Consider the following 27670-nt stretch of genomic DNA (forward strand, 5'->3'; position numbering starts at 1 on the left):
GTGAACATTAACTGAAGCTCCTGACCTGTATCTGCAGGATTTTATGCATTGCACTGTCGCCACATGATTGGGCTAACTGGATAATTGCTTGAATAGGCAGGTGTACAGGTGTTCCTCGTAAAGTCCTCGGAGAGTGTATGCTTTACTGTCTTTCAGACTCACCAGAATTCTTTTACCTCACAGCTCAGCTAAAATAATTACTGAACTTTTTAAAATAATTAATATAGATCTGGTTAATGTGAACATCAGCAGGAGCCACACTAACATTTTAACATTTGACTGTATTCGTGCGGAATCCATCATATCATTAATTTTTTTCAGGTGGTGCACGATGTGTGAGGATATGAACAGACCTGGTCTCTCGTGTCATCTGACGGTCATTTGTTTCCAGAATGTGGGAGGTGTGTAGCTGCTGCCCCTTCTGGTCACTCTGGAGCTATCTTCGGTTAGTTGGGACCTAAGACCAGGTCTGACCACTTTAAATGACATCACTCGTAATTTTGGCACGCTAAAGACTAAAATGTTAATCTTTATAGATACCAGCCCTGAACATCTGTTGTGCATCTTTGCCAAAGAGATTATATGATGGTGCAATTATTAAGGTTTAAAAGTATTTATTGGCTAGATTTTAATCAAGTCAGCCACAAGGAAATGAAAGAAGACACACTGTCATTGTGTAACAAAGTTTATTACATATGTCCAAACATATGTACAGCACATTTCTCATGAAGAGTGGTTTTGTCACAAATATAAATTATTTAGACTTTCTTAAAGAACGTATGATACAGGAACTGTAGCTTGCTTAACGTGGAAGAAGAGATGTGTTGGCTTATCACTTCTAAATGTCGACTAAGTGCCCTGGACAAAACACACACGATTTCCTTTATATTAAGGTTTATATTTTCCCCTCAAATCATCAAGTCTTTTAGAAATCACAGAACCACATTACAAATTACCAGAATATGTGGACCCTTCACCAGTTTTCACTGAATTAGGATTTAGCCTTTCAGAGGAATTTCCTTAAAATGTGTCTGTTTAATACTACTTCCTGCCTGTGTTAGGCCCCAGTGCTGTCCATGAACCAATATACAGTATGGTAATACACACATAAATAAGGCACAAATGGAGAAGCATTTATAAAAAAAAAAAAAAAAGAAAAAAAAAGAAAGGGCCAGAGCAGGACCAGATTGGCACAGGAAAAGAGTGACGGAAGGTAATAAACATAATGAAATGTCACCAGCAACTTCCTGTTAACCTTTTTTTAATCAACCTACCAGCAACAGCACAACTGTCTGTGAATCAAAAATATTGTCAAACCATTGATGAGGAAAGAAAGCGTTTTCATTTTGTAGTACTTTCAGGCATAAGTGAGTACTTATGTGGAAGGATGGGGGAGTTAATGAAACTACGCTGAAGTACCGTCCTTAACCATTATAATACTGAAAGGCAAAAGTAAGGGATCTTTCTAAGTCATAGTGTTATGAACCTTTCCACTAGTTGTTGCAATAAATACTGCTCACAAAGCTTCCATTTCATTGGGCCTACTAAGAGGAAAGTGATTAAAGTGAACAAAGCAAGAGGACTGCAATGATTTATATAGATACACAGTTAAAGAAATGATTATTTGTACAAGGGAGAAATGTGAATTCGTTAAAACCTTTTTCAAACTATCTGCTGAGTTTTTCAAGGAAACATACTGGCTTGATTGATCATTCAAATTTGAAAAAGAACTAGGCCGTCCCGTCACGCCACCATTTTAACCCACATGGCGATGCTCAATGTTTCGGCTCAGCTACATGTTCAAGATAAACATTTAAAGGTGCAGATGATAACACATTACACATTCCTTTGTACTGAAATCTTCTAATGACATCATTTGCAAGACTTAAAGCTAAACACAAAAAAAAAAAAAAAAAAAAAAAATGTCATGGTTCCTTTGGGAAAAATCCCATACATTTACCATTCAAAAAGGCCAAAACCTTCAGGCACTTTTAGGATTGAGATCAGTCATCAGTTCATGCGTCCTAAATTCTCCTTAGATAATAGTCCATGGGACTAAGCATCGATAAGCATTCCATTCAGTCTTACCATGACTGACTGATCGAGTGGAGATGACAGGAGGAAACAAACTTCTTCCTTCAGGGCACAAAATCATTCACAGCCACAGTCACTGGGGGGTTCGGGGAGAGCAAAATAGTTTGGTTTTGCTGGTAAAGAGGGTACATGTTGATTCCCTTTCCAACTGTGAGCTTATGACTGGCGAGTCCAGACTTGTCCATCAGCAGCAATATGTGGCTTTGACCCTGGACAAAAACACCCAGATCAGTTTCTTAGCCAGCACTGGCAGACTTTATGTTTTCCTGTTGTTCCAGTTTGGCTCGGCGGCAGCGTTCTGCTCCGCAGGTCGCTCGAGTGGCGAGCGGGAGTCCTGGGGAGACTTCTGAGCCTGCGGGGAGCGAGGGTCCAACAGTGGAGGAGGTTTGTCAGGGTGGAAGGGCCTGCTGTAGTGCTCCTGCCCAGGTGGACCTGCCGGCCGGTGCTCCGGCATCCTCCTGAAGTCCTGAAGAGGGCCTTCTCGTCCCTGGTGGTAGTTGGGACGGAATTCATCAGGACGTCTTCTCTTAGGGTCTGGATGCCTTGGAATATCAGTCAAAGCAAGTTTTTTAAAACCATAAAACAACAACAAAAACCAAAACAAAACCCTAAACCCAAACAGATCACTAGGTTTATAAGAACCCTCACCTGTCGTAATAGGGTCTGTGACCCCTGTGGTCCCGGTCATTGCTGTACTGCTCATATGGCCTTTTTCGAGGGGAGCTGTTGCGGTAACTGCCTGAGCTGCGATACGTGTCTCCATGTGCACGTCGATCACCATAGTGATCCTTATAGCGATGTGGGTCATAAGGATGATGTCGGTCTCCCTGCCATGACTGGTTACTGTTACCGGGGTAACTGTATTTACGGTCCCTCTGCCAGTCTCCTCTATCTGTAATGAAATATGAAAAAGTTAATACTAAATGAACCATGTTTGGCTTTTCTTAGTGAGAAGGTTTAAGAGTGCTGCCAATACTTTGATAATAATTGTCATTCTATTGATGGTCTATATTTCTCCGTTCAGAAAATGATACCTATGCCTTAAACAAAACAGATCTATTCCCACGTACCGTCACTGCCAAAGTGCCGCTTGTTAGTCGCATTGTACGGTTCTCTGTGGTGCCCGTGGGGGCCTGGCTGAGTTGGATGAGATGCGGGTTTGGAGGATGGCTGTGTACCCATGGAGTCTCGACTAGAACCAGAAGGTTCTGGTCTGAAAGATTTTACCCTCCCTGCAGGATCATCCTTCTTCTTCTGCTCCTTCTGGAAATGTCAAAAGGATAATTTCCACGTTGGTTATATACAAGAGATCATGTTCACTTCAGGAGTCTTAATAAACCAGTGTGTTAACAACTTGAGACAGGAGCAGCTTGCCTCTTCCTCATGCAGTCGTTTCTTCTGTGCCATTTTATAAAGCTTGTGAAGCTTCCTGGCACCAAACTCGGTAAATTTAGACACAAAAATCCAGAGGTTTCTGCCAAAAAAGGCACAAGTAATCATTAGCTGAGTTATACAGGTTGGCATCAGGATTTGTTTCACAAAGCTCACATCCAATCATCTTACCTTCGCCATATTTTGACATGTTCGGGGTCACTGTAGGCTTTAAGGCACTCTGTGATTCGGTCTCCAATCTTCAGCAGGCATGTGCGTGTGTGCTGGAGCTGCTCCTGGTCGGACAGACCCTCGTCTGGTTTATCCAGCTGCTTAAGGGCCTTTTTCACCGGCCTCATGCGCTCCTTACACTAGACACGTAAACAAATTGGCCAGATTACTGAAATGCGCTGCCTGTCGGACGCCATGATTTTTAAAAAAAACAACAAACAAACAAACAAAAACAACAACAACAAAATCAAAGACCAAAGCATATACGCAACTCTTCAGCCAGGGTCTTCTTACACATTACTGATCGAGCTCCAGCGGCTTAATCTTTGCACAAAAAATAAAGAATAGAGAAAGAGAAACTTACAATACTGAAAGTTTCCTGGTCGAGTTCATCGTCCTCCTTTCCTTCAATGGGAACAGGCTCAGACCCAGCCGTAATGTGAACTGGACCTTGAGTCTTCTTCCCTTTCGCCCCTTTAGCCTGAAAGACAGAAGTACCAGACATCCCGACAATTCACCTTGTCCGCTATTCACATCTTTAACAGATGATTCACAGGGTGGGGATACAGAGGCAGAAGGCCTTGACTTTCGAGCCACCTTCCTTTAGCTGCGTGTAGAATTTTAATGCTATAATGATGTGCAACATACCAAAGAATAATATATATCAATAATAACATATATATGAATAACCTCAAGTCCATGTCAAAATGAAACCCTGAGTAAAGCACAAACGTAAAAGTCCTGAATTCTTTTCTGAAATACCTTTTCTTTTCTGGGCTTGGAGCCCTTCTTTTCTTTGTCCCCGTCCTTCTCCTTTTTAGGAGTCCCCTGTTTTTCTTTGTTCTCTTTGTTGTCCTTTTTCTTTTGTCTCTTCTTGGCGGGGGACTTCTCCGTTCCATCATCCTACTCAAACATGAGAAAAGACGATGCACGTTCAACACTATAATACATGTGCTGCTCCTCTGCTACTCTAGAAGTAAGGCTGAGTTATACTTCTCTGTAGAGGTTCGTGATGATTACTCTGTAGTTTCCTGCTTCACAGGATCTGATTTACAGTGTGGTGTGCAATTCATCCACTGACTGTTGTAGCCTCACTGCAACAGTAGATGGAAATGTGGTGTACTTTTAGAGCATTGGAAATAAAAAGCAGTTTCCATATAGCCCCTATTTGTAGGAACCTTTTTTAGGAGCAGCACAAACACTACAGTGGGGACCTACACATACGTACAGAGCCCTCACACGCACTTTAGGCACCACAGAACCTGGACAAAGAGATATAACTCAGCCTACACCCGACAGGTGACACTGCCGTGGCCTAATATGGCTGACCTTGACTTCGCCCTCCTCTGATGGGTTGTCCGACAGGCGGGGGGAGGAGATGTCGTTGCCCTGCTCATCCTTGAGAATCTTGTTCTCCTTTTTCACCCGGGGCTTCCTCTTCTTCACTTTGACCTTTAGAGGAAAAGATTGCACGAGTGATGTGGGAGGTAGGCGGCTTTGTGTTTAGATCAAAGACAAACTTCATGCGGTGAAAACAGTATGGATGAGCGACTGCCATTATTAGCAGCATACCTCTTCCCCTGCTTTAGACACGTCTGTATTGTCTTGTTCTTTTTTCAGCAGCTTGAGAAGATACTCGGCTCTTGCCTGCAACTGCTTAGCCTGAGGCTTCTTGCTTGGGTCGTCTGGGAGAATCTGTGCAGAGGGAAGTAAATGTTAAACTGCTTCATTCATCTTCTGATAGACAAACTGGATTTAAGAGATGCTGATAATGGTTTGAGTGCTAATGAAGACCAACAGAGAAATGTAACTGCAATCACAATTTTGGACCACCTTTTTGATCAGATCAGGTATTTTTCAAAGCTTTTACAATACATCAACAAGCTAGTTCTGGTTCAAATACTTACAATAGATCCGTTCATTTATTCTGAGATTGTGCCTGTGCTTTTGTATTTCTATTTTCCTTCATTATTCCTCATTATCGAACAGCTATCCAACTCGGTGTTTAAGGTAGACTTTTGGTGTTCACCTTATCAGCCAGTTTAAGATCGGGATCCGTCTTTATCAGATCCCAGTTGCCGAAGCCGTGCTCGTAGATGCCAAGCAAGAGTTGAATATCTTCCTGCAGATCCCAGTCCACATCAAAGTGGGCTACTTTGACCCTGCATGTCAGCTTGAACCTGTGGGAAACAGAGTGTTGTCAAATCTAATCTGCAACAGCCATGCACTTTTTCTGAACATCTTATCTTCAACATAATACAAAACCCACGCTCTTTGCAGTGGTATCTTACTTATTTCTCTCTGCGGGGTTGGAGGGCACTGCCTTGTGCAGCGGCTCAAACTCTTCCTCGTGCTGGATGATGGACTTGGCATTGACCTGCACCCCTGAGATCTTGATATTAATTCCTCGCCGCTTCCCAGGACCTTTGGCTGGAACAACAACATGCATCATTTTTGGGCCAGGAAAATAATATAATCTGAAAGAAATCTAAACAAGTAAAACCAACATACCTTCAACTGGGTTCTCTTTGAGGTTTTCCTCGTGCTCCTGCACTGCAGCCACACAGCTGGTATGAATCAGTTCACCCAGTCTCTTCAGGTCTGCTATGGATTTGTCCACCAGCTCAGAGTCTCGGGCGATCGCCTCTAACCTGATTTCAGAAAAGAGCACTTGAATTCATGGTTTGTCTGACAACTTAACTGGTCATACTTAGGCAATGTATTCCTAGATCATTTGATTGCCTGATAATATCATTTAACAATATGTTTACCTTTCAAGCGGCGACCCAAATTTCTTGTATGCCTTAATGAACCTGTAAAGGATATTATTATGACAACATTAATATCTGTGATCCTGAAAGGACACTAAAAAAAAATGCACCGGAGCTTCACTGCAACACAAAAAAATGAGTTTACAGAATACTTTACCTGCGGATCTCTGCATCAGTGAAACCCTCCACATTGTTCTTGCGGGCTCGAGGTCTGCCTCTCTTCTTTGGCTTCTTGTCATCATCACTATCATCAGTCTCACTCTCAGAGCCTGAGGAGCGGTGCTTCAGCTTGGAGCCCACATCACTATCACTATCATTGGCCTGAGCCTGAAAGACAGAAGACGCAAAGTGGCACTCATGAAATCACAGAGACCTGATTCAAGAGCTGAGAAGCTGGTGGAAGACGGCACATGACTTAAATAATGGCGTCATCGGTGCTGAAAAATGGGCAAACAACATTTTTACTTTCTCAAATTAAACTGTAAATTCTCCTCTTACCCTCTTGTTAGAGCTCCTACTTCTGGGAAGCATGAAGATGTCCTCCATCTCCCGCTGCTTTTCCTCCTCCTCAATTTTGCGTCGCTGCTCCTCAGGGATGATATCGTCCCATTCCCGAATGGGCCTCTCCTCAAACTCTGGAGTGCTCTCTTCCATGCTGGAGAAATTGGCCACCTGCAGCAACAAGCAGAGAGGAGCGAGAGACAAAAGAATCAGAAGTTGAGAGGGATGTCTGGCATTGTTTTAGATCAGGGTCTGAAATCACGTTTTTAGATACTCAACTTTAAATTACCAATGCAAACTTGCAGTTACCTTGAACTGAGAAAGAAGTTCATCTGTAGCACTTGAGCCCTGATCACTCTCTCTGGTTTCAGCCAACCTCAGGATCTCATCGATATCCATCTCCTACAGAAACATAGAAATTCTGGTTTCATTTTCAAAATATGTAACAAGTATTTTTACGGCAAGATTATTTACAAATTGTGATACCTGTGGTTCAGACTCCTCTCCTTCTGCCTCTTTGAAAAGATCCTCTGCACCAAACTTGAGAATAGCAGTCAGTTCTTCTTTATTGAATGGGTTTGAACTGTGAAAAATGGGGCAATGTTGAACACACGGAGAGCTTCAGCATCTCAACATTGAAAAAAAAATCAATATGCAAAAACCCGAAAATCGTTTTTGACGTCTTACTTAGTGTTTCCTGAGTTACTGTCAAGTACAGTTCGACCAGTGGTGTCCATTCTCTGAATGACAAGATGGTCCAAAACCATCTTCTTTTTTGCCCTCTCAATGATGTCCTCTTCCACTGTTCCTTTGGTGACCAGTCGGTATATATTCACCTATACAGAGAGCCCAGAGATATATTTTTAGACAATATATCTTACTAATTATGCAGCATATCTATAATGACGACTCGAAACCAGGATTACCTGTTTCTTCTGGCCAATTCTGTGAGCTCTGGCTTGAGCCTGCAGGTCGTTTTGAGGGTTCCAGTCAGAGTCAAAGATGACTACAGTGTCTGCTGAGGCCAAGTTAATCCCTAAACCTCCGGCTCGTGTGGACAACAGGAAGCAGAAGTCCTACAAAAACGGAAGAAACTGTTACTACAGATCTCAAGTTCATCCAAGTAATCGTGTTACTTGACCCTTTTTTCATCATTTGTCAAATAAACATCGCACCTGCTACTTTCAAATCAAGTCACAGGAAAAACAAGCTGAACATCTACTGCATGTCTGTTTAAGAAGTAGCATCATCCCTTCGCTGCAGGTGCTTTTTATAACATGGCAAAAATCAAATAATTGTGGGAAGTGCATTTGACAATGATATCAACAATTATAATAAAAAAACCAAAATAACTTATTTACTGCAGACTGAAGAAATATTTAGGGCTAAATCAAATCTCCTGACTTGTAATCTCTGTTAGTATCAGTTAGTAGCAGTAGGTCATTAGAATACCCACCTCTGAGCCTTCTGCATTAAAGTGGTCAAGTGCTTGCTTTCGGATTTCTCCCTTTATGGAACCGTCCAATCGCTGAAGAGTAGAGAGGCAAACAGAGAGATTTAACCTTCGAAATATTCCTGGGCACCTATCTGCTATAACCTTGGCACCACTCTTCTTTACATACCATTGTACCCTGTCTATAAGATCAGACCAATCATAGCAACACACTGCAAAGAATAAGTCAGCAAAAACAACCCGAGTCGAGTGACCTGCAGGAGTCTGGCTGGTCTTAAGGAGAAAATAACTTGATATAAATAACCACATGAACTCTCAGCCCGGCGGAGTATGTGTGCAACAACACTGACATCCGATCCTCACCCGAGTCAAACCCGCCCAACGCAACCACCCCAAAAGCCCCTTCCTGTAAATATCAATAGAGACAACAGTCAAAAACTGAAGTCTGCCTTCATAAACTGTCAAGTTAGATGGAGCCAGTTACACTTGTTAGAAAATGCTAGAGGAACCAGATGGAGGTATGATATTCAGTAACATTAACACGGGGACAGAGGTTGTGGTCAACAGTTTTTCACAATCCAAATAGATCTGCTCTGTCTAATGTTCCGTCACATACTTCCTTTTGTGCAGCAGACCTTTGTCCTTTTGATCTGTGATAGCTTAATGAGCAGGAAATGGTGTACATCTCTCAGAGGTACATCACTGCGGCAACCACAAACTCCTATACTGATGGTGGTACTGATTTTTAGGTGTTGCCCTGACACAACACATTGCTGAGTGAAATCTGACCTCGACCCCAAACTGTGCAAATCATACCTGGAATGGATAGCGGTTCTTGGCGAGGTATTCCGCCAGAATGTCCAACATCCTGACCATCTGGGAGAAGATCAGGACTCGGTTGCCTCTTTCTCTGAGTCTGGTCAGGAGCTTGTCGAGCAGCACCAGCTTCCCACTACCCCTCACTAGACTCTATGACATACAAATTCAAGGTGTTAACACTGTAAATTTAGAAATATTAAAGTAGCACGGAGCTATTTGTTGGGACTGTCATGTTTTCTTCTATGTTAAGTCACAACTAGTTTTTTCTTTACAGAGCAGAGTTGTCCTGAGGTAATGCTCGGAGCTAGAGAGGGTTCACAGGGAGACTTACCTGCAGGTGTTCCTGTTGTGTTTCATTGTCTCCATCCTCGGGCTGTTTAATGAGGAAACTATGGTTGCAGCACTTTTTGAGCTCCATAACGATGTTCAGGAAGCCGGCGGAGCTGCCTCGGGTGCCCTTGGAAAGAGCTTTGTAATTCCTTGTTAAAATCCACCTGGAAATATTCAGGAACAAATTAAGTTAATGGAGAGAAGAAATGCAGCTACTGTATGAGTGGTTTATGTGAAAGGCGAGTGATAACAAGGTTATTTTAAAAAAAAAAAAAAAGCTGAAATAAAATCATACTTGTAAAATTGTTTCTGCTGTGCAGACATGTCTACACGCAGGATCTGTTCCACCTTGGCGGGCAGAGATTTTTCCACATCTTTCTTGACACGTCGGAGAAGGAAGGGCTCAAGGACTTTGTGAAGACTCTGATAACCATTTTCTCTTCCTTTCCCGTGTTCGTCCTCAAAATCCTCCCAGGAATCAAACCTGCAGTGCACGGCAGAGATAACAAATGTCACTCATCTCTGGCCGGAAATTCAGACTGATGTTTTTGTTCAGTATCATATTCAACATCTAAACTAGGACGTACTTGTCAGGCATGAGGAAGTGCAACAGTGACCAGAGCTCTTTGAGAGAATTCTGCAGTGGAGTGCCAGTAATGAGGAGTCTGTGGTTGGACCTGAACTCCATTAATGTTTTGTACAGCAGGGAGTCATCGTTCTTCAGCCTGTGAGCTTCATCCACGCCCAGGAACGCCCAGTTAATGTTCCCAAGCACACCCTGGAGAAAAAATGTTAAGACGTCGTATGTTATTGACGCTCTTCATGCAAACGAAGACTGTGTAGTAAAATCATACTGTGAACACAACCGTAAACATTTGACTTATCGTTGCGCCTACCTTGTCTTTAAGTAGAATCTCATAAGTGGTTAATAGTGCATTGAAACGGATTCTTTTCGTTTGATGGTTCACCCACTCGTAGTCACGGATCTGCACAAAACAGAGGCAGGTTCACTTAACCAACTCTGGAGATACCACAGTGATAAAAACAACCCCCTCCAGACTAGTCCAACCTACGGTTTTCCTGCTCATGACGTCACCGAGGTAGACCACCACATTCATGTCTGGGGCCCAGGTGTCGAACTCCCTCTGCCAGGAGGTGAGCGTGGACAGAGGCACCACCAATAAGAATGGTCCGTACAGCTGATGCTGGTGAAACAGGTAGGACAGGAAGGAGATGGTCTGGATGGTCTTTCCCAGTCCCATCTCATCGGCGAGGATAACACTATTGCACCTGAGGTGGAGGAAGAAGGTAAAAGGATGGTTTTCGTTCTCACCCCGTCTTTTTTCCAAATAAGGTAAATACAACCAACACACATTATTTCATTTATTTGCACAGTACCTGCACCAGGAGTGAGCCAGCCAGTTCAACCCGTCCAGCTGATAATCTCTCAGTTCTAGGCTCTCATCTCCAATATATGAAGGTTGTTTCTTCAGAGCAACAAACCTTGGCCTTTGCTTTAACACCTGAAATAATAGTTAGAAACACTTTTCTTGAATTATGAGCAGAGAAATCTCACCATGTCACATTTAGCGTTCACTCATTCAATTCTGAAAGTAACGATAGGACTGCTTTGACTCTTACCTTGCAGTCCTTAGAGGGGACGGTTTTGCAGGAGTTTCGGTTCGTGAAGCTGTCTATGCAGTGCTGAAACTTCTTTCTAACCAGAGCTCCGTCTTCCCAGCTGCACTCTGAATAGGGTAACCCCATCCATTTACATAGATACTCTGGCTCATTGGAGGATGGTGCCTTGTGACTATGAGCTGTTTAAAACGCAGACGAATTATTAGGAAAAAGGAGTGTGACAAAAAGTAAAAGCAATTAATATTACACAGAAATGTACAGCACAGGAGACCATTAAAAACAGAATGTGCCTGGTGAAACATAGGAAAAGGGACTTACAGGGAAAGTCAGAGGATCCTGGTGTCTTTCCTGTTTTTGTTGCTGTTAATAATAAGATTCATTTTAGTACGACCTAAGTGGAATATGCAGTTCTATATTTAAAAAAATATATATGTCTGCAGCACTGAGAGACAACAGCAAATGCATTTCATAACGACTTCTTACCGATGACACGCTCCACAATCTGAAACTGCTTGTTCAAGTCGGCAGTGAGCTCCTGTTGGCAGTTATGAAATTCCACATCCTCGGGGGACGCCTTCCTTAACCTGAAAACAAGCACAGGATGAACAGTGAAACTTCCAAAAAAAGATGTACACCTGCAAATGAAATGTTAATGCCGAGACAAAGATTTTCACCATGAATTGAGCTCTTCGCTTTTCTTTTTGTAGTTGTCCAGTTTCTTTAGTCCCTTGACCTTCTGTTGTGTCAGAGAGTCCATGCTCTCCCATGTGTTGTGGATGTAAGACCAGCCCTTCCACTTAATCAGATACTGAGTCTCCCCCTCATCATTCTCAGGGTCAAAGCCTTCACATGGGTCCCCATTTTCCACTATAGCATACACAGTAGTGGAAGCCCCAGTGGCTAGAAGAGGGGGAAAGGGGAAAAAACATTACTATTTTTTTTTTTTTTAGACTGTGCCATAATGTATTTTGATGAGAAACAGCATAGTTTCCATCATGGTGAGAGACAAGTGAAAATGAATCACCTCCTTTTTTGCCTATTCTGTTGTCCATAACCTTCTCAATGGTCTCGCTGTCATCGTCCTGCTGCTCCTCGCCTGCGTCCCCCGTCATTTCAATCAGGTCATCAGAGTCTGTTTCGAAGTCGTGTTGGTCCTCTTTATAACTAAGACAACAGAAAGGCAGGGGGATAACCGCCGATGTACAGGTGGTGGTGATCTATCCATAGAGCAACTTTTTAGTAGCTGTTGTAATGGAGGTCTGGAGTCCTGATAAAACTAAACTAAAAGCCCCTGTCTACTTCACTGAAAAGGGAAACTTGCAAAAATTCTCTGGGAGGAAAAAAATACTTTGGGTTCAAAAATGCACCTTTTGACTTTTGTTGCGCCCCTTCTTCGAGTCTGTCTCTTTGGAGTGTCTTCCTCATCGTCATCGTCGTCATCGTCGTCCTCGTCGTCGTCATCTTCTTCTGCTGACGACTCCGGTTTCCTGGACTTACGCGCTTTCTGAGACAGCTGCTTTTTGACCGTTGATGATTTGGTCTGAGGTCTGTAAAACACAGAGTTAAGCACACAAACATGCAAACCACTTAGGGATGAGGAACTAATCTCCCGGATCATTGTCAAAGGGATTTTGCTCTCTGGCCATCCGGTGGCCGATTGCCAAACTGCAGCCACATATTTTAGAATTTGAAAAATATTTGCAACATGTTTTACGATTAGACTGAATTTTAATATTTTAGATGTTGTATTTTACACCGGATGTTTAGAACATCAGGCTGAGGGATTCAGGTATATACTTCACACCAAGGTAAGTGCATAATACAGTATTTTACTGCTCGCACAATATGGAATGATTTCGAGATGACCAGTGGGTAGCTGTCTGATGGCCAGGCTGCGCTACACTCTTACCTTCTAGCAGGAAGTCGTCTGGATCTAACTTTTTTCTCTTCCTGCTCACTGTCTGTACTGTCGGAAGCCTCCTCCTCCTCCTCCTCCTCTTCATCATTTGAGTCATCATCTTTCCAGATATTTCTTACAACAAAGAAATGCCACAAGTTCACCCTCAAGGCCCACCACTGCTATAACCAATTATAATTTCATGAAATACTGGCCATTGGTGGGTGTTCAGCACATCCCAAATTTAATCAGGGATAAGCCACTGATCTAACCAATTAAATTTGATGCAAATCTATAAATATCACCTGGCTGGCTGAAACTAACTGAGCCGATTCTGAGCCAAACAGATACCCATTTATAAATAAGCATTAAATGATAAGAATCACAATATGAACACATACTGGCAACAGAATGATGCAAACAGACATGAACTGTGAAAAACTACTGTATGGATCGAGTGTTAAATAACGAAAATCTTTGTAACAAAAAGTTCTGTACAAGTGTCTCAGCATGGCAGAATTCAAAAAGATTTGAAAGAATATGGTGCTGTGCTGCCAAATAAATTATAAATAAATAAAATAATAATTAAAATAATAATACAAATCCCACAAAGATGTTCACTCCCTTCATACTTACTCCTTTTTCTTAGCCCGTGATGTTTTTCTCTTGGGACTTTCACTCTCAGAGTCACTGCTACCCTGTAAATAGTCAACACAGCAGATACACAATTAATGAAAAGCTGCTTTTCCATATGAAATTTTGTAGCACTTCCACATAACATCCACTAGATGGCACGAGAGGCTAGTTTAAAACAGCCGCTGCCAACAGAGCTTATCGTGCATAGACAGGCCGTGCAGCATAGTATTTGTCTTTATTGTTTCATTGTTCGTCTTCAAGCTTTTATTCACATCAGCTTACCCCAGCTCCAATGTTTAAACGAGCCGGCTCCTGTCTGCTGCGATTTGACCTCCTGACTCCATACACATCTGGATGTTCTTCCCACATCTGTAATCACAGAGAAGCTGGTGTCAGAGAGCCACAGACTTACTGTTCCACTATACACAACGTGTCCAAATTCCATTTCAATTAGTAAGAATGTGCTATAGTGCTACAACTATAGCTTATTTTCATTATCTATTATTCTGCTGTTTATTGTTTCAATTATTAGATAAATTGTTTGGTCTATAAAATACAAGGCAGTATTGACAAATATCCCAGTTTCCCTGAAGCCAAGATGATGTTTTGAAATGTCTTATTTTGTACGACCAACAGTCCAAAACCCACAGATGTTCATTTTACGATTATATGAAATGGAGAAAAAGCAGCTGATATTCACAATGGATAAGATGTAACTGAGTGTTTTTTATTTTCGCATATCAAATTGTGCCATGAATGTCAATCAAAACTGCAACTTTGGAAAGCCATGAAGATTTATTTTGGAAAGATTTAATTCTTATATTTTGTTTTCCTGGATGTTTCTGTTGCTATCCTACCACCACCCACAATTTACTATACTGTTTTGCAGCAACAGCACAATTAAAAAGTCAACTGTCCTTTATCATGCATACTCACTAGTTTTAATAAACTCTCTCATCAGTTTTGTCACTTTTCCAACGTGAACTACATACTCATATTTAGAATGATGATGCAGTTTGGAGCTGGGACACAGCCACAGTCTAACACAGATAAAAAGACAATACAGCTGGAGTAAAACTTGCATAACTGAGGATGCAACTGCAACAGTCCTACGCGTCAAACCTTCATAATCACATTAACAGCCTGTTTACACAAATAAAGTTAACCATTTTTAGAGGAGAGGAGCCTTAATCCACTTTAGAAACATTAAGTCCCCACAGATGATTTAGGAATCTCTCGTAAGTTCAGTGACCTTTACCTTCTTCACATCTGCCAGACGCTCCTTCTTTCTAACTGGCTTGTCTTTGACTTCTGCTGTGGTTTGCTGTGATTTGGACTCGGCAGATTCGCTCTCTGACTCTGAGTGACTCTCTGACTCTGAGGAGCTGTTTGACTCGGAGTTGTGCGATCTCCTCCTCTCACTGCCATGCTCGCTCTCTGACTGACTCCCCGACTCTGACGCAGAGTGGTTGGATTCTTCTGAAGCTGAATTGCTACAGGGACAAGAAAATGTTCATTCTTTTGATTTTTTTTTTTTTAAGTGCAAACATATTCTGAATTTATATTTCTATAATAAGCAACTACATAATCAAAAAAAATGTGAGTTGATAGTTGCAGCAACTGAGTATCTTAAAATTCAAAGTCAAAGTTCACACTCACTAGCACATGGAGAAACTGCAAGAGCTTGATACACGAGTAAACGGTGACTCTTAGTCGAGAGGAAACAGAAACCTCATTACATCATGCACCGTGTTCCTTTCTCGGCTAACAGTCTTATAATGACCTCATTCTCTCTAAATCACACTAATCCTCTTACAGTCATTTTGAAAAGCCTAAGAGTTCACAGATCTGCTTTAAACACTAAAATAACGGGTTAAAACTGGCACAATCTGTAATTTAACAAGACATCAACTCTGAGTTGTTACACCCACTACAACAGTTTCAAGGTCTTTCCACTCTTCTAACCGCAAACAACTTCAGTAAGAAAATACCACATTAACCATAATCCATTTTATGAAACAGTGATCAGAGTGGAACAAGGATTGATAATAAATGAACAACACCACAGAAAAATTGCATTAATTACTCTCACACTTAGAAGCCTAACTCACATCCTCATTAGGCTTGAAACCTTTTTTATATGTTTGTTTTTTGGAGGAATAAGAATCTTAAAACTGTTTCCTATGCTTTTGAGCTCATGATTAAACTGAAGCAATGTCTACTTGTGACCCCTCCTCACAGGTTATGGCCTTGGCTGAACATGAACAAAACTGATCTTTTCTTCTCACAGTGTTTCATTTGAAGGATATTTTAGAGGCCGGAAAAGATGAATGTATTCAATATTTCACAAGAAAAAGGGAAATATCGGAGATGCATCAAGAAAATGAACATAGTGTTTTTGTTTTTTTAATAATTTTGATCATCTCAAGACCCCAGGATAATTATATCCTGGGTCGCCTTTAGAGGCCCCAACCCCCCGTTATTATTATTTTTTTAAAAGTGGCATATTACTCGGTGTCACTGCACACAAGGAGCTTCAAATATTTTTGGGACCCCTTTGAAAATAAGATGGTACATCTCAAGGGGTGTATCCTGATACAATAAAGTTCAAATTTGATTCAAATTTATCAATTTTGCATACAGTAAGTACTATAAACCTTAACTTATATTTACAAAATCACAGTCATTTGATGTGAGCGGGGTGGGAACCATCAATATTTAAAATGTCTTGGTATGGTGACCTCTCCTGTCTGGCTTTATCTGCATGCAGTATTTTGTAAGGACACATGGGGGCGTTAGACCCGTTCAGAATACAGGAAACACTGCTTTACATGGACTGTTTTGCAAAGACATATGGTCTCATGTCTTACAAAGATTAAAAATTGTTTTTATTCATTACTTCATCTATTGGGTATTTTTATGACAACACTTTTATTTTGAAGATTGAAAGGATTTATATTTTGCCTTATTAGATATGTAACAAAAAAAAACGGTCTATTCTGTCATTTATACAGTTATGGGAAATATAATGAAGGTGAGCAATAATTAACTTGTTGGACCTAAATAACTACAATGAAATTAATGATTACAAAAAGGTGATAAATGTCCCTGTCCCTTTCACAGGTTCAATGACCGAACTCGGAAGTACATGTCTCCTTCCGCTTTAAGTGAGGTCAAAAGTAGGCGGGACTGGGAAATGGTTTTGAATTGCTATTGGTTGACGTGTTGCTAGGTGGAAAACCTAGCCTATAGGAGTGCGTTGTGCAGGCCCTCCAAGGTCTGAACTGTTCCTGTTCCTCCTCCGTGTAGTTCTGAGCTGAGTTTTAATACAGATAAGTGAGCAAGCTGGGCACACAAAGCAAGGGCCATTTTGTGACTCAGGAGAGCATGTATACAATGCTTTACTAAGATATAATGTCACATAAAGTCACCAGATTTTCTGCTGCTCACTCTGCTGCTCTGCATGCCCACAGAGTTCATCTATCTGTATGAAAAAGTTAGGCTGTCATCAGCAGCAGAGGACATATTTCACTCACTACTAAAAATACTAAAATGGCTGCCACAAGATCACACACAAAAAACTACAAGTGTGATGTAACCTGCTGCAGTGTATTGTCAGTAAAATGCTATAAGGGTGATTACCTGCATTTAGCATCCAAACGTCTTTGTCTTTATCTAAAAACACAACAGTCTATTGAGATCAGGCTGCAATATTTGTTGTGAAAACATGGCAGCAATTCTAATACTGAGAACTTAAGCTAGGATACAGCATTGGTGCAATAAATACAAACATCCTCTTGTTTGTAGTGGCTAGTCACTTGTAGTTTCTGCATTGTCCTGACACCATGCAAATGATCTGGTATTAGTTTTTAAAATCATCTTTATTGATCAAAATGTAATTTTCAATATATTTCGATATATGAAGAAGAATTACCTGAGGATGATAAATACACACTTGCAAATGTTATCACTTAATGATATGAAAAACAGACAATATTGTGAAAACTGTCACCACACTCAAGTGTCCAGATTCTTGGCCACTGGGCCTTTATAATCTACCTGACAGGTAATACAAATATAACCAGATTTAAATAGAAATTGACATTGTTTAGCTGTAACACTCACAAGCATCAGACATTGTCAAAACAGATGCTTCAATCAACACACCAACCACCATGTAGCTGATAACATTGATTAATACAAAAGTGCCTTTTAAACTTATCTGATACTTAAAAATGACAGTAAATTTATGTGATAGGTGCCATCAGTGGATAAAATATCTTGTTTGACAAGTAAAAGGAAATCATTCAATAATTCTAATCATAAACAATCATTCTCTGTCAAAGAAATATTTAAATTGAAACTGTCTATTTACAAAAAGACCCCCAAGGCCAAAGTAAAAAAAAAAAACCTTCCCCTGAAAACAATTAAAGCTGAATGTTAAAATTGTGTTATAACATAAGCATGTGAACACTGGCATAACTTCATAATACACAAAAGTGAAGTAGTTTTCAGATGCTTTTACTAACCATCTAAAAACAAGACAAATTTATTTACCAGGCATTAAAATCTTAATTAAGGTTTTTAATAAGAAGAAATAAGGATGCATAAGCAAACTTGGATTTCCTATAACTTGGTCAAAACTTTATGTACATGTTCAAATAAAAAGTATAGATCGATATAAAAATGAAAATTGTAGCCACATGCAAACTGATTTGAGGTCCAAGAACTAAAGTATGTTATCTATAACACATCCAAAAGACTGGATATATTACTGACCATGAGTAACACCAAATCAAAACAGTGTTTCTGAAATAAATAAAATCGAAACAACAACGTTGATAAAATGGTGCAATGCAGTACCATCTAGATAGACAAGGTCATATTACATTATAGCGACAGGACATCAAACATTTGTGACATATCATTTGCAACATAATACAGGACAAATGAGCTTTCCTGTGGTCTAACACATACATCTTGTGGGCAATGATCTCTTAACACGGGCCTGAAACCTCAGTATTGAGTCAAGAAATGGAAGGAAAATCAGGGTGTGGCTATTAAACAGTAGCAAGGTCATTCATGACACTGGTGCACTTCATCAAAAACACGTCGCAAATGTATACACAGGTGATCAACCATGCTTGACAAGGTAAACAATCAAAACAGATATGGAAAAGGTAAAACGTATAAGGATCATACCTTGATGCATTGCTTTGAGTCGATCCTTCATCCTCTTGTTTTTTACTTTTATTCTTCATCATCGTAGTATCCTGAAAATCTCTGATAGGATGATCTTTTGTCCTGGTATTTACTGTCAAAAAGTTACGGGAAGCACGAACTATCGAACAAGTCCCACAAGATTGCCTTTGCGCAGATGGCAGTTAAAACCCAGGCGATGCGACACGAGTGAAGAAAAAGGCATTAAATCGTAAGAGTTGAGGATCATTACTAACATCGCTAATTTAAATCTAAGTAAGATAAATGACAGGTGCTGTTACAATAAGTCAAATATCCAACGCATGTTTTTCAATATAGTCCACGGATCAAGCCGCATGCAATTAATTCTAACTGCGTCATCAGATGAAGGATTAGAAAAATAAGATTTAAGGATGAGAAAATCAGTAAATTATGAACTACACAATGTAAACATACCAATTCAATGTGAAGAAAGGTGGTAGCCAATAAATGAACTATTAGTTTCACGTTCGCTCTATCACAGGGTTTAAATATTATTACGACTCGAATAAGAATAACAAATTGTAAAAATAATAACTTAACAATAAATTACAGAAATAAGCCTTGTTCCAAAAAGCTTGTAGGCCTCTACAGTCTTCATCTACTGTCAGACTCAGAGCGACAGAGGCGAGCAGCACACCAGAAAAATGGAGGAACGCAAATGCTGCTGTATGGAAAACAACGACAAGCACTCCCCCAGCACAGACGGCTCCTACGGCTCGACAAGTCAGCCCAAAAAACACACAAAACGCCAAAATTTCCGTTAAAACACCGATCACACGACCACAGCCCTCAAGTTTTCGTCAAAATCAAGCGATCGCGGTCGAAAAACAGCAAGAGAAACGGTCTGACGAAAGCCCATGGCTCCCTTCCCAAGGCTCAGCCGCCATCTAGAGCTTCTTCCTAGCTCTGAAAGCTTTGCCTTTGATTGACGTTATTTCCATTTACCCCACACTCAGGTGATGTTTAAGTCCCACCCCTTTTATTATGTTTAAAATGTTCTTTTATATGAACTTGCATAGTTTCTCAGACCCAGGACACAAGCATGACAATGAAAGCTTTCTTCCCACTTCATTATAAGGTAAAAACACTGAGAGGCTGTAAAAGTATATAATTTTTTTTTTTGCAGCAATTGCATCACTTCCTGCCCAGACAGGAAGGAGGACAACCAGGAGCCATTTTAGAGAGCCTTTGTAAACCATTTCTGGTCAGACCAAAACCATTTCATGTATCCTCACACAAATTAGTGTATTCTCCCAGTGTTTTAATATTTAATTAAGTAGAGATTTTCCAATGGAACGGATTAAAGCACAAGGGTGGATTTTAACCAACAATTTTTCTTTTATCGTGTCAATCAAGGGGATAATTTCCTCTGCAGAGCCACACCAGAAAAAGAACGAAAGCATTACTTCAGGAGCTTCATCAAACCAGTAAAAAGCACTTATGCTAGCTCATAATTACATGGGCAAACCTAGAGAACAGTGACACAAAGTCAATGCAATCCAAGAACATTTGTTGTCTGGATTAACTGAAATATTAAGACCAACTACCGATCTGAAGGACTTCAACGTTACCAAAATATTACGCCAAATATCCTCTTTGATATTCTGGTTAATTAGCTAATGAAACAAAGCCAGGGAAAAAATACGAGGACATACACTTTATTTAAAAACAACATTTGAATATCAAATGTACAAAGGCTGGTTTTGTTTTTCCCAAAAACAACAGTGTAACTTTTCAACGAGTCCACTATACAGCCAGCAACGGTGTTCCAGTGTCCATGTTGTTGTTAAGAAAAAAAAAATAAAAAATCCAAACATGAAAGTCCAGTCAGAAAAATGGTTTCATCTTGTCATAATTTGGCTAACTGCCAAATTACTTTCCATCTTCACGTTAAACAACGCTGTCTCCACTTCAGCAATATCCAGTTGAATGGGGTCTTGATAGGATAAAAAAAGAAGGAAAAGTTGTAAGCCCACAGTGCAACTGAAATGAGTAATGATTCACTGTCCAGCAGTTAAAGAAGGCATGCTAAACTAGACTAAAATTAAGACAGTTTAGTAGCTTATGTGGCTAGCTTTCAGTTGCATTAGCTAGCACTGCGCAATTGCGTGTGTTACTTTGAAATACGAACATTTGTAAAAATATACAGTTATTGTTTTTTTTTTTTTAATTTAAAAATTTTCTAAAAGAAAGTTGCTATTCCAATAAATTTTTCTTCAAAGTCATCATATCGACATAAAGTATAGAACGCAAACTACCGACTTGGACGGGTTTGTAACCCAGCTATATCACTTATTCCTTTTAGGATCAAAGCTGTTGAAATATTGTATTACAGCCAAACTTCGATGTACAAAATTCCGATGAGATGCACACAACGCAACTTTTCATGCATCACATGGAAATAAATAAATAGGTTTGGCTGAAGCTCCCACAATTGGAAATTGTTAACATAAAGTTATACAGTGAGAAGCACAACAACCTATACTCTTGATGTCATTTCTATTAAATTTTTGTTGAGTTGAGTAAATGTTCCAACAATTTGCAAAAAAAAAATTCATCAGCTGACCACCAGGGGTATGATGAGTCTGGTGTTAGCCTGATTCACATCATGCGTTGTGCATAAAACTTAATTACACAACAGCTGTAATGTTCAAACAAATTAAGATACAAAACAACAAAACACTGGCTTGTGACCAAACAATGCTGTGTACAAAATAAAACCCATTGCCTGAACAGAAGGATTACCAGAGGAAACCAAAGCAAAGACATGACTGACCCAAAGATAGACAAATAATAGCATCCAATAACTATTAAAGCAACCCTTCAACCAATGGTTATTTACTTACATCCAGAAAAGGTCCCTCATAGCTGTTAAAGCGTTGAAATACGGCAGTAAAATAAAAATAATTGTGACATGGTATTGCTCGATTTATCAGGCTTTCAATATAAGCCAAAAACCTATCAGAGATTTTAGCAAAAATGGAGAATATAGCAACTCCTGGAGAAATGTGGCTTTTTCTACTAAGTGCCAACAGTGGGCAACACAGCCAATTTTCACATAAAGCAGCACAATAAAAATAACTTATATTTTAGTTAATAATGAAAGTAGCTACATAATGAAAATTGTTATGCGTGTCATACCATAAAGTTTTTTTTTGTTTTTTTTTTTTTACACAAACTTACCATTTGTTTATGCACTTTACCTGCTAACATCTAGTTCTTTTGCTAGCCTTTAGTACTTAAAAGTGAATGGCAGCAATAAATATTCCAGACAAATGAGTCATTAAGATCAGCTTAACATAGTAGGGAGATATCCTCAAGCTCTTTAGAAATCCGAATGGGATACAAAGAACATATAATCTCTATTAAGTTACATTTTCTATTCATTATATTCATGAGCTCAGAAAGCAGGTGAATAAATATTCTGGTCAAACATGAACAACTTACAGAGCTGTCTTCTTTTTCTTCAGAATAGAATATCTTCACTCCAGTCCATGTCCCCGCTGTAGGAAGAATAAGTAACATACATGTGTTAACATACATCAGACTCACAAAAATAGAAAATAAGTAGACCACTCATTTTGGCTGGCTTTAACTGGTTTGAAGCTTTTGGGTCTTTTAAATGTTGACAGCAACTGACAAATACAACTGAAAGAAACTACTTCCAGCAAAAAATCCTTTGAAAGTGGGGAATGTGTTTATCTCCGAGAGAAAATACACAATTTTCTGCAACCTTCACAGTAACAACAACTATTGATTAGTAGCTCACGTCTATACAACGATGCTTGAAATTGACTGAAGACGGAGCTAATATAAAGCTTTAATCTTTTTTTAAGTAAAACACTTTGATATCAGTAAGATTTTTTCAAGTTTTGTTAGTTTTGTATTATTTTTCAAGAACCATATTTTCAAATTACCCTAAAGCCTAAATGACATGCATCTTTTCATGTCTCTTTTCAAGTTTTGATGGCTGTTCACTGCCCAAAATGGATCTTTTCATATTTTGCTTCATTAAAACCTTCGATACTACAATCTTCCCAATCAACGTTAACCAACTAACAACAATTATTGTCAGCCAACTGTTGTGATGTTTCACTCAATATCATGTGGTTTAAAACATCCTCTGGGGGTTTAAAATGTTTGGGAGGCCAAATCAGACAAACAAGGAAAATTTAACTGTTGTTATTATTTCACCACTGGAATCTGACTAATAATTACAACTGACTACGTGGACGATTACCATAATAAGTACACCGGATCCTCAAGTCTTTTAAAGGATTTTGCAAAAAACTGACTCTAGAACAGATGCTGTTCTGTTTTTTTCCCCCAGGGCAGGAAAAAAGCAACACCGGTGGTGCACGGTCACCGAAGGACCCTGCCTTTTTAACTAAGGGATGTGCAGATTTGAACGAAGCAAACGTCAGTCTGCATAGGTTGACAGTTCTTGTGCTATATGTTGCATTTACGTGCTCTAGGGAAAGTCATGCATCTCAAAGTTGTCAATAGACCGGAAAACTTTTTTTAAACATTATTTAAAAATCTACCAAATTCATATTATCGAATTAAGCAATTAATGCTGTTAACTGTATGGTTTGCCTTAATGTTCTTTTTAGCACATTTTTAGCCTTCTGCTTCTATCTGTAAGGACTGCTGCCTGTTTCTACAGATACTTCTTACACTTAAAAGAAAGAAAAAAATACATTGAAAAGGATAGCCAAAAAAATTTACTTTTCTGTGTTCAGAGCCACTTGCTATATGAATTTCATTTGGATATTTAGACAATTTTAGATTTTATCTTACTCATTAACCATTATCTGTGAATTTGTCACAGTACTGACTATATGTATTGATCACAACGAGGAGATAGTTCATGTTTATTGTCACTGTTCCAGAAATTGTGGTATTTTGCAAATTTCCCCCGAGGGAATAATACGGTTAATCTTATTTTACTTTAGAAGTAGCTTTTTAATTCATATTTTGGTGCACATGTATTTGCACTGACATTCTTATGGCAGCAAATAAAGCAACAGCTAGCTATAAAGACAAGCACTAATCGTCCTCTAACTTTCATTTGGCTGAAATTTTTGGGGTTCTCTGAGCATTTTTTCCAGGTGTCAGAAACTAAAAGCAGTGGAATGAGGAAATAACGAATTGTAGATCAAATCAAAAATGCGGCACCTAATATTAAGAGTTACATTCAACGAAGGGATATTGATAAAATTCATTTGACATTACTCTTGTTGATGCCTGCTTCCGGCCATAATTGAAATTGTATTTCTAGCACTAAACTGTATAAATAAATTAACAAAAAGTTCTTCTACAGTCACCCTTAAAAAATGTCACCAGTTTGCTAACTTACAAAATAGAATCAAAAAATGTAAATGTAACCAAATTTGGAAATGTTCGCACAGCTCTCAATCTACTGACTCGTATGGCAGAACGAGCGGGAAAAAAAATGTGCTAAATGTGACTCGAGGTTATATGTTTAACATTATCTGCACCATCTCTGTTAAACTATGAGTCTTAGAACAAGTCTTTAATTTGAGTACGACTCAAGTAGTAAAGTGGTAAAAACAAGCAATGAATGAAGCATTACAAAAGTTTGCGTGGCTGGTGTATTCACACCCTAAAATTTGAGGCATGATCTGATGTATCTTTAGGGATCGCAAACCCACCAAATTCAGTACTTGCCTAGCAGCCAGGTAGTGTTGTAAAATGACATTGTTTTAAATATGACTGTTATGAGTGATATGCGATTATTGTTGGGTGTTTCTATTACACTAGACAGTGTTATCACAAAAAGCAATAATCAAAGATCGTAAGTTCTTCACATGCTAGTTAGCTAGTAGAACATCGACATATTACAAATCTGAATGTTAGTAAAAATAATGGAATGTTTATTACAATAAATTATATGAATGAATCCGCTAACTCGAAGTCTATCAGTAATGTCTACACTGAAAATATAGAAGGAAATACTGCACAGTGAGGTAAACATTGAAGATAACCTCTGGGCACCTACTATGTTTATAGTAACGTTTCAGCTGTACAGTTACATGTCAAACTCCATTTTGATGATATGTCAAAAGAGTACTCTAAAATTTATGAGTTGAATTTACATACGTATTTAAGTCATAACGAAAATTATTTGAAACTAACCATAAAGTGTCTCGCACACAATCAGGTATTGATCATCTACGTATGTTTTTAATTGACGTGGATATCCTCGCCACAGCACACACTAGGGGGCAGAACTGTCCTGCCTTTAGACATGACTGTCATTGTTTTTAGTCAATTCAAACCGCTATAATGCACAGAAACAATATAAGAACTTAAGTTTAGCAGTACTTCCTAATAATTACATTGACATGAAAGTGAAAAAATGCACCGTTCACTCAGCATTTTATTCAGTTAAGTTTGCGTGGTCCGTAAAAACAGTTGATTTGATTTGACATATATGAAGAGTTCAATGCAAAGATAACATGCAAGGAATCTTCTGCAGATATTTAATCTATTTTAAGAATGATACTTACAAATCCCCGCTGCAGTGCTAATCACCCGAATCCTTCAATCCACGACTCCAGGATGACTAAATGTCAACCCTTTAAAAGAGAAAAATAAAGGTTCTGAGAGGCTATATGAAACAGCACACCCTACTGGCTACACGCATGTCGCAGTACAGACAAAGAAGCTAGTAAGACTGTAAAAACGACGCCTGGACAGGTTAATTAAAACATACCATTTAGCTAGGGTAAGATGATCTCCTTGCTTCTTTGACGCAATTTGTGAAACATCGAGACGAATCCCTGCAAAATACAAAACACGATTATGATCATTATTTTTGTAGTAAAGATTAACAAAACTGCTAGTTACGTTGGTTTAAAAAAAACAGATATAAATAGAGTATTGGATTTAAATAACTTTTTAAAGATTATTTTTTGAGAATGTTTCAGAGCTCATTAACATATTAAGAAAATCATAAATAAGTTGTTGCGTATTGAGTCAGAGAAATGTTTCATCTTTGCATGTCTTGGGGGCTCAAAATGCAACTAAACATGTCTTCAACAGTAACATCCTATTGAGAATAGCTTAGAGAGGACATTTTGTTATGTGCAGGGTGGTACTAATCCTTTGGATTTAACAATATAGTGTAAGATACAAATATCTATTATAAAAGATTGAACATAATCTGTTTTATTGTGCGTAGAATTTGCCTTCATATGTGGATAAATCAACAACCATGTCCGTGAGACCGTGATATTAAGATGATTTTTATTTTTTTTAGTTTATTTTATTGCAGTATTTAGAGTGTCCTCAAATTCATACTTGTAATGAAGGTTTCTAACATAAAATCTTTCTTTACATGTCGTGCAGGTGTAGTGTAACATGGAAAAACAAAATTAATGTACATATTTAAATTACTTCTCCATTCAGTGCCTCAAGGGGTTAAAAGCCAACACCCTATTTTGTATTTCGAAGTATATCTAAGCTTTTATAAACATATAGAACCTTTATTTAACAAAAAAACCGAGTATAGTTTAAGTGTAGTGTCTACAATGTAAGAATAGATGTAAATAGTATTATTCTGAGCATTTTGACAACTTGTCACAATTTATTGAACTATTTTTAAATAATAAGTTTTAAGCATCTAACACTTACCCAGATCCTGTCATTCACTACATTTTTACACTCTGTGGTAAGATAAGGTGAAAAATGTTCGACTTTTTTATGTTTTTTTGATTTATAACTCGATGAAAAACCTCAAAAAACGAATATACTGAAATTAAAAAAAATGTGCTCAAGATACTTATATTGATGTCAATCAGTCTCAACACAACATTTAAAAAATGAAACATTGGCTTATTTTTGTTGTTTTTGTCGAGCAAATTCAGACAAGGGCATTTGCCCTTTCAAGGACAAAGCAATTTTTAAATGCGTAGGTTGAAATAACTCCAAACAGGTCGAGAACAAATGTGCTTGTCCACATATGTACTAAGTTAACTCGAAATAGAGCTAGCAAACATGTAAATTCCATCAACTAAAACCAAAGTATATGCACTTTACACTCTACAGATCGTTTTCTTTATTCTTCGCTGACAACACACCATGGCCATTTTTACAACACTGCGTCTAACTGTCGTTCTTTCCACCATATTGCCATACACCCCCGATCCGTATTTTACAGCTATTAATGTATGATTACTCGGAAGTTCTTACCCATTATCCAGGCCGTATTCATCCCCCGCCATCTGCCTCGGCCAGTGTAGCGTTTTTGGGCGATTTTCGTCGTTTTGGTGGGTCTTTCGAGCGCATCGTTCTGCCCTTCCTCCTCTCCATTCTCGCTGCTTTGCTCCTCTGTTGTGTGTGTGTCCTCCTCTCCGTCTCTGCCTGAGCTGATATCCTTCAGCGGCTCTGCCCACTTTCCTCTCAACGTAAGCCAAACTCCACTTCCTCTCCAGCCCCATCTAGCTAGCGTTAGCAGCCCACTAAATACGTATAAAAAAAAAACGCTGAAACTCTTCTTGCCAGAACCTAAACTCACGGCAATATATTTTAAAACCTTTTTTTTTTTTAACAAAAAAGTGGCGTCATCAAAACATGTTTTATGTTGTTTTTTTATTACCCAGGAAAACAAAACAACGTAAATGAAGCTGTAAAGTCAGATCGAGCTAATTTTTTAAACAA

At 39.0% G+C, this 27670-nt stretch overlaps 1 protein-coding gene across 2 annotated transcripts; it reads right to left on the bottom strand.

Moving 5' to 3' along the window:
* Positions 1–680: 680 nt before the first annotated feature.
* On the bottom strand, positions 681–27529 carry chd2 (chromodomain helicase DNA binding protein 2). 2 transcript variants are annotated; one of them, XM_040133836.1, is made up of 42 exons: positions 27203–27521; positions 25725–25791; positions 25519–25587; positions 22433–22488; positions 18947–20921; positions 15003–15237; positions 14027–14113; positions 13745–13806; positions 13121–13243; positions 12579–12758; positions 12236–12375; positions 11886–12111; positions 11695–11795; positions 11530–11571; positions 11212–11390; positions 10969–11093; positions 10644–10860; positions 10467–10556; positions 10158–10348; positions 9866–10054; positions 9572–9734; positions 9238–9390; positions 8425–8496; positions 7895–8044; positions 7656–7804; positions 7455–7551; positions 7278–7370; positions 6966–7139; positions 6625–6794; positions 6468–6509; positions 6208–6347; positions 5988–6126; positions 5726–5876; positions 5269–5391; positions 5026–5148; positions 4459–4599; positions 4061–4177; positions 3658–3836; positions 3469–3568; positions 3165–3357; positions 2743–2986; positions 681–2636 (listed from the first exon to the last, which is right to left on the bottom strand). In XM_040133836.1, exons 5-42 carry the CDS (start codon positions 19006–19008, stop codon positions 2351–2353), a joined length of 5448 nt encoding a protein of 1815 aa, XP_039989770.1. In that variant the 5' UTR covers positions 19009–20921; positions 22433–22488; positions 25519–25587; positions 25725–25791; positions 27203–27521; the 3' UTR covers positions 681–2350. The 2 variants fall into 2 exon arrangements, with proteins under 2 accessions (XP_039989770.1, XP_039989771.1); XM_040133837.1 differs by lacking the exon at positions 25725–25791 and having other exon boundaries at positions 27203–27529.
* Positions 27530–27670: the final 141 nt, after the last annotated feature.

This window comes from Xiphias gladius, chromosome 8 (genome assembly GCF_016859285.1).
Source record: "Xiphias gladius isolate SHS-SW01 ecotype Sanya breed wild chromosome 8, ASM1685928v1, whole genome shotgun sequence".
NCBI classification, from domain to species: domain Eukaryota; kingdom Metazoa; phylum Chordata; class Actinopteri; order Istiophoriformes; family Xiphiidae; genus Xiphias; species Xiphias gladius.

Excerpts from the sequence above, each read along its gene's own strand:
- chd2 (XM_040133837.1), bottom strand. The coding sequence starts at position 19,008 with ATGATGAAGAATAAAAGTAAAAAACAAGAGGATGAAGGATCGACTCAA. Across the intron at positions 6,348-6,467 it reads TTTGGGTCGCCGCTTGAAAG|GTTAGAGGCGATCGCCCGAG; the intron begins GTAAACATATTG and ends TTCTGAAATCAG. Across the intron at positions 5,392-5,725 it reads ATCTTAAACTGGCTGATAAG|ATTCTCCCAGACGACCCAAG; the intron begins GTGAACACCAAA and ends CCCTCTGCACAG.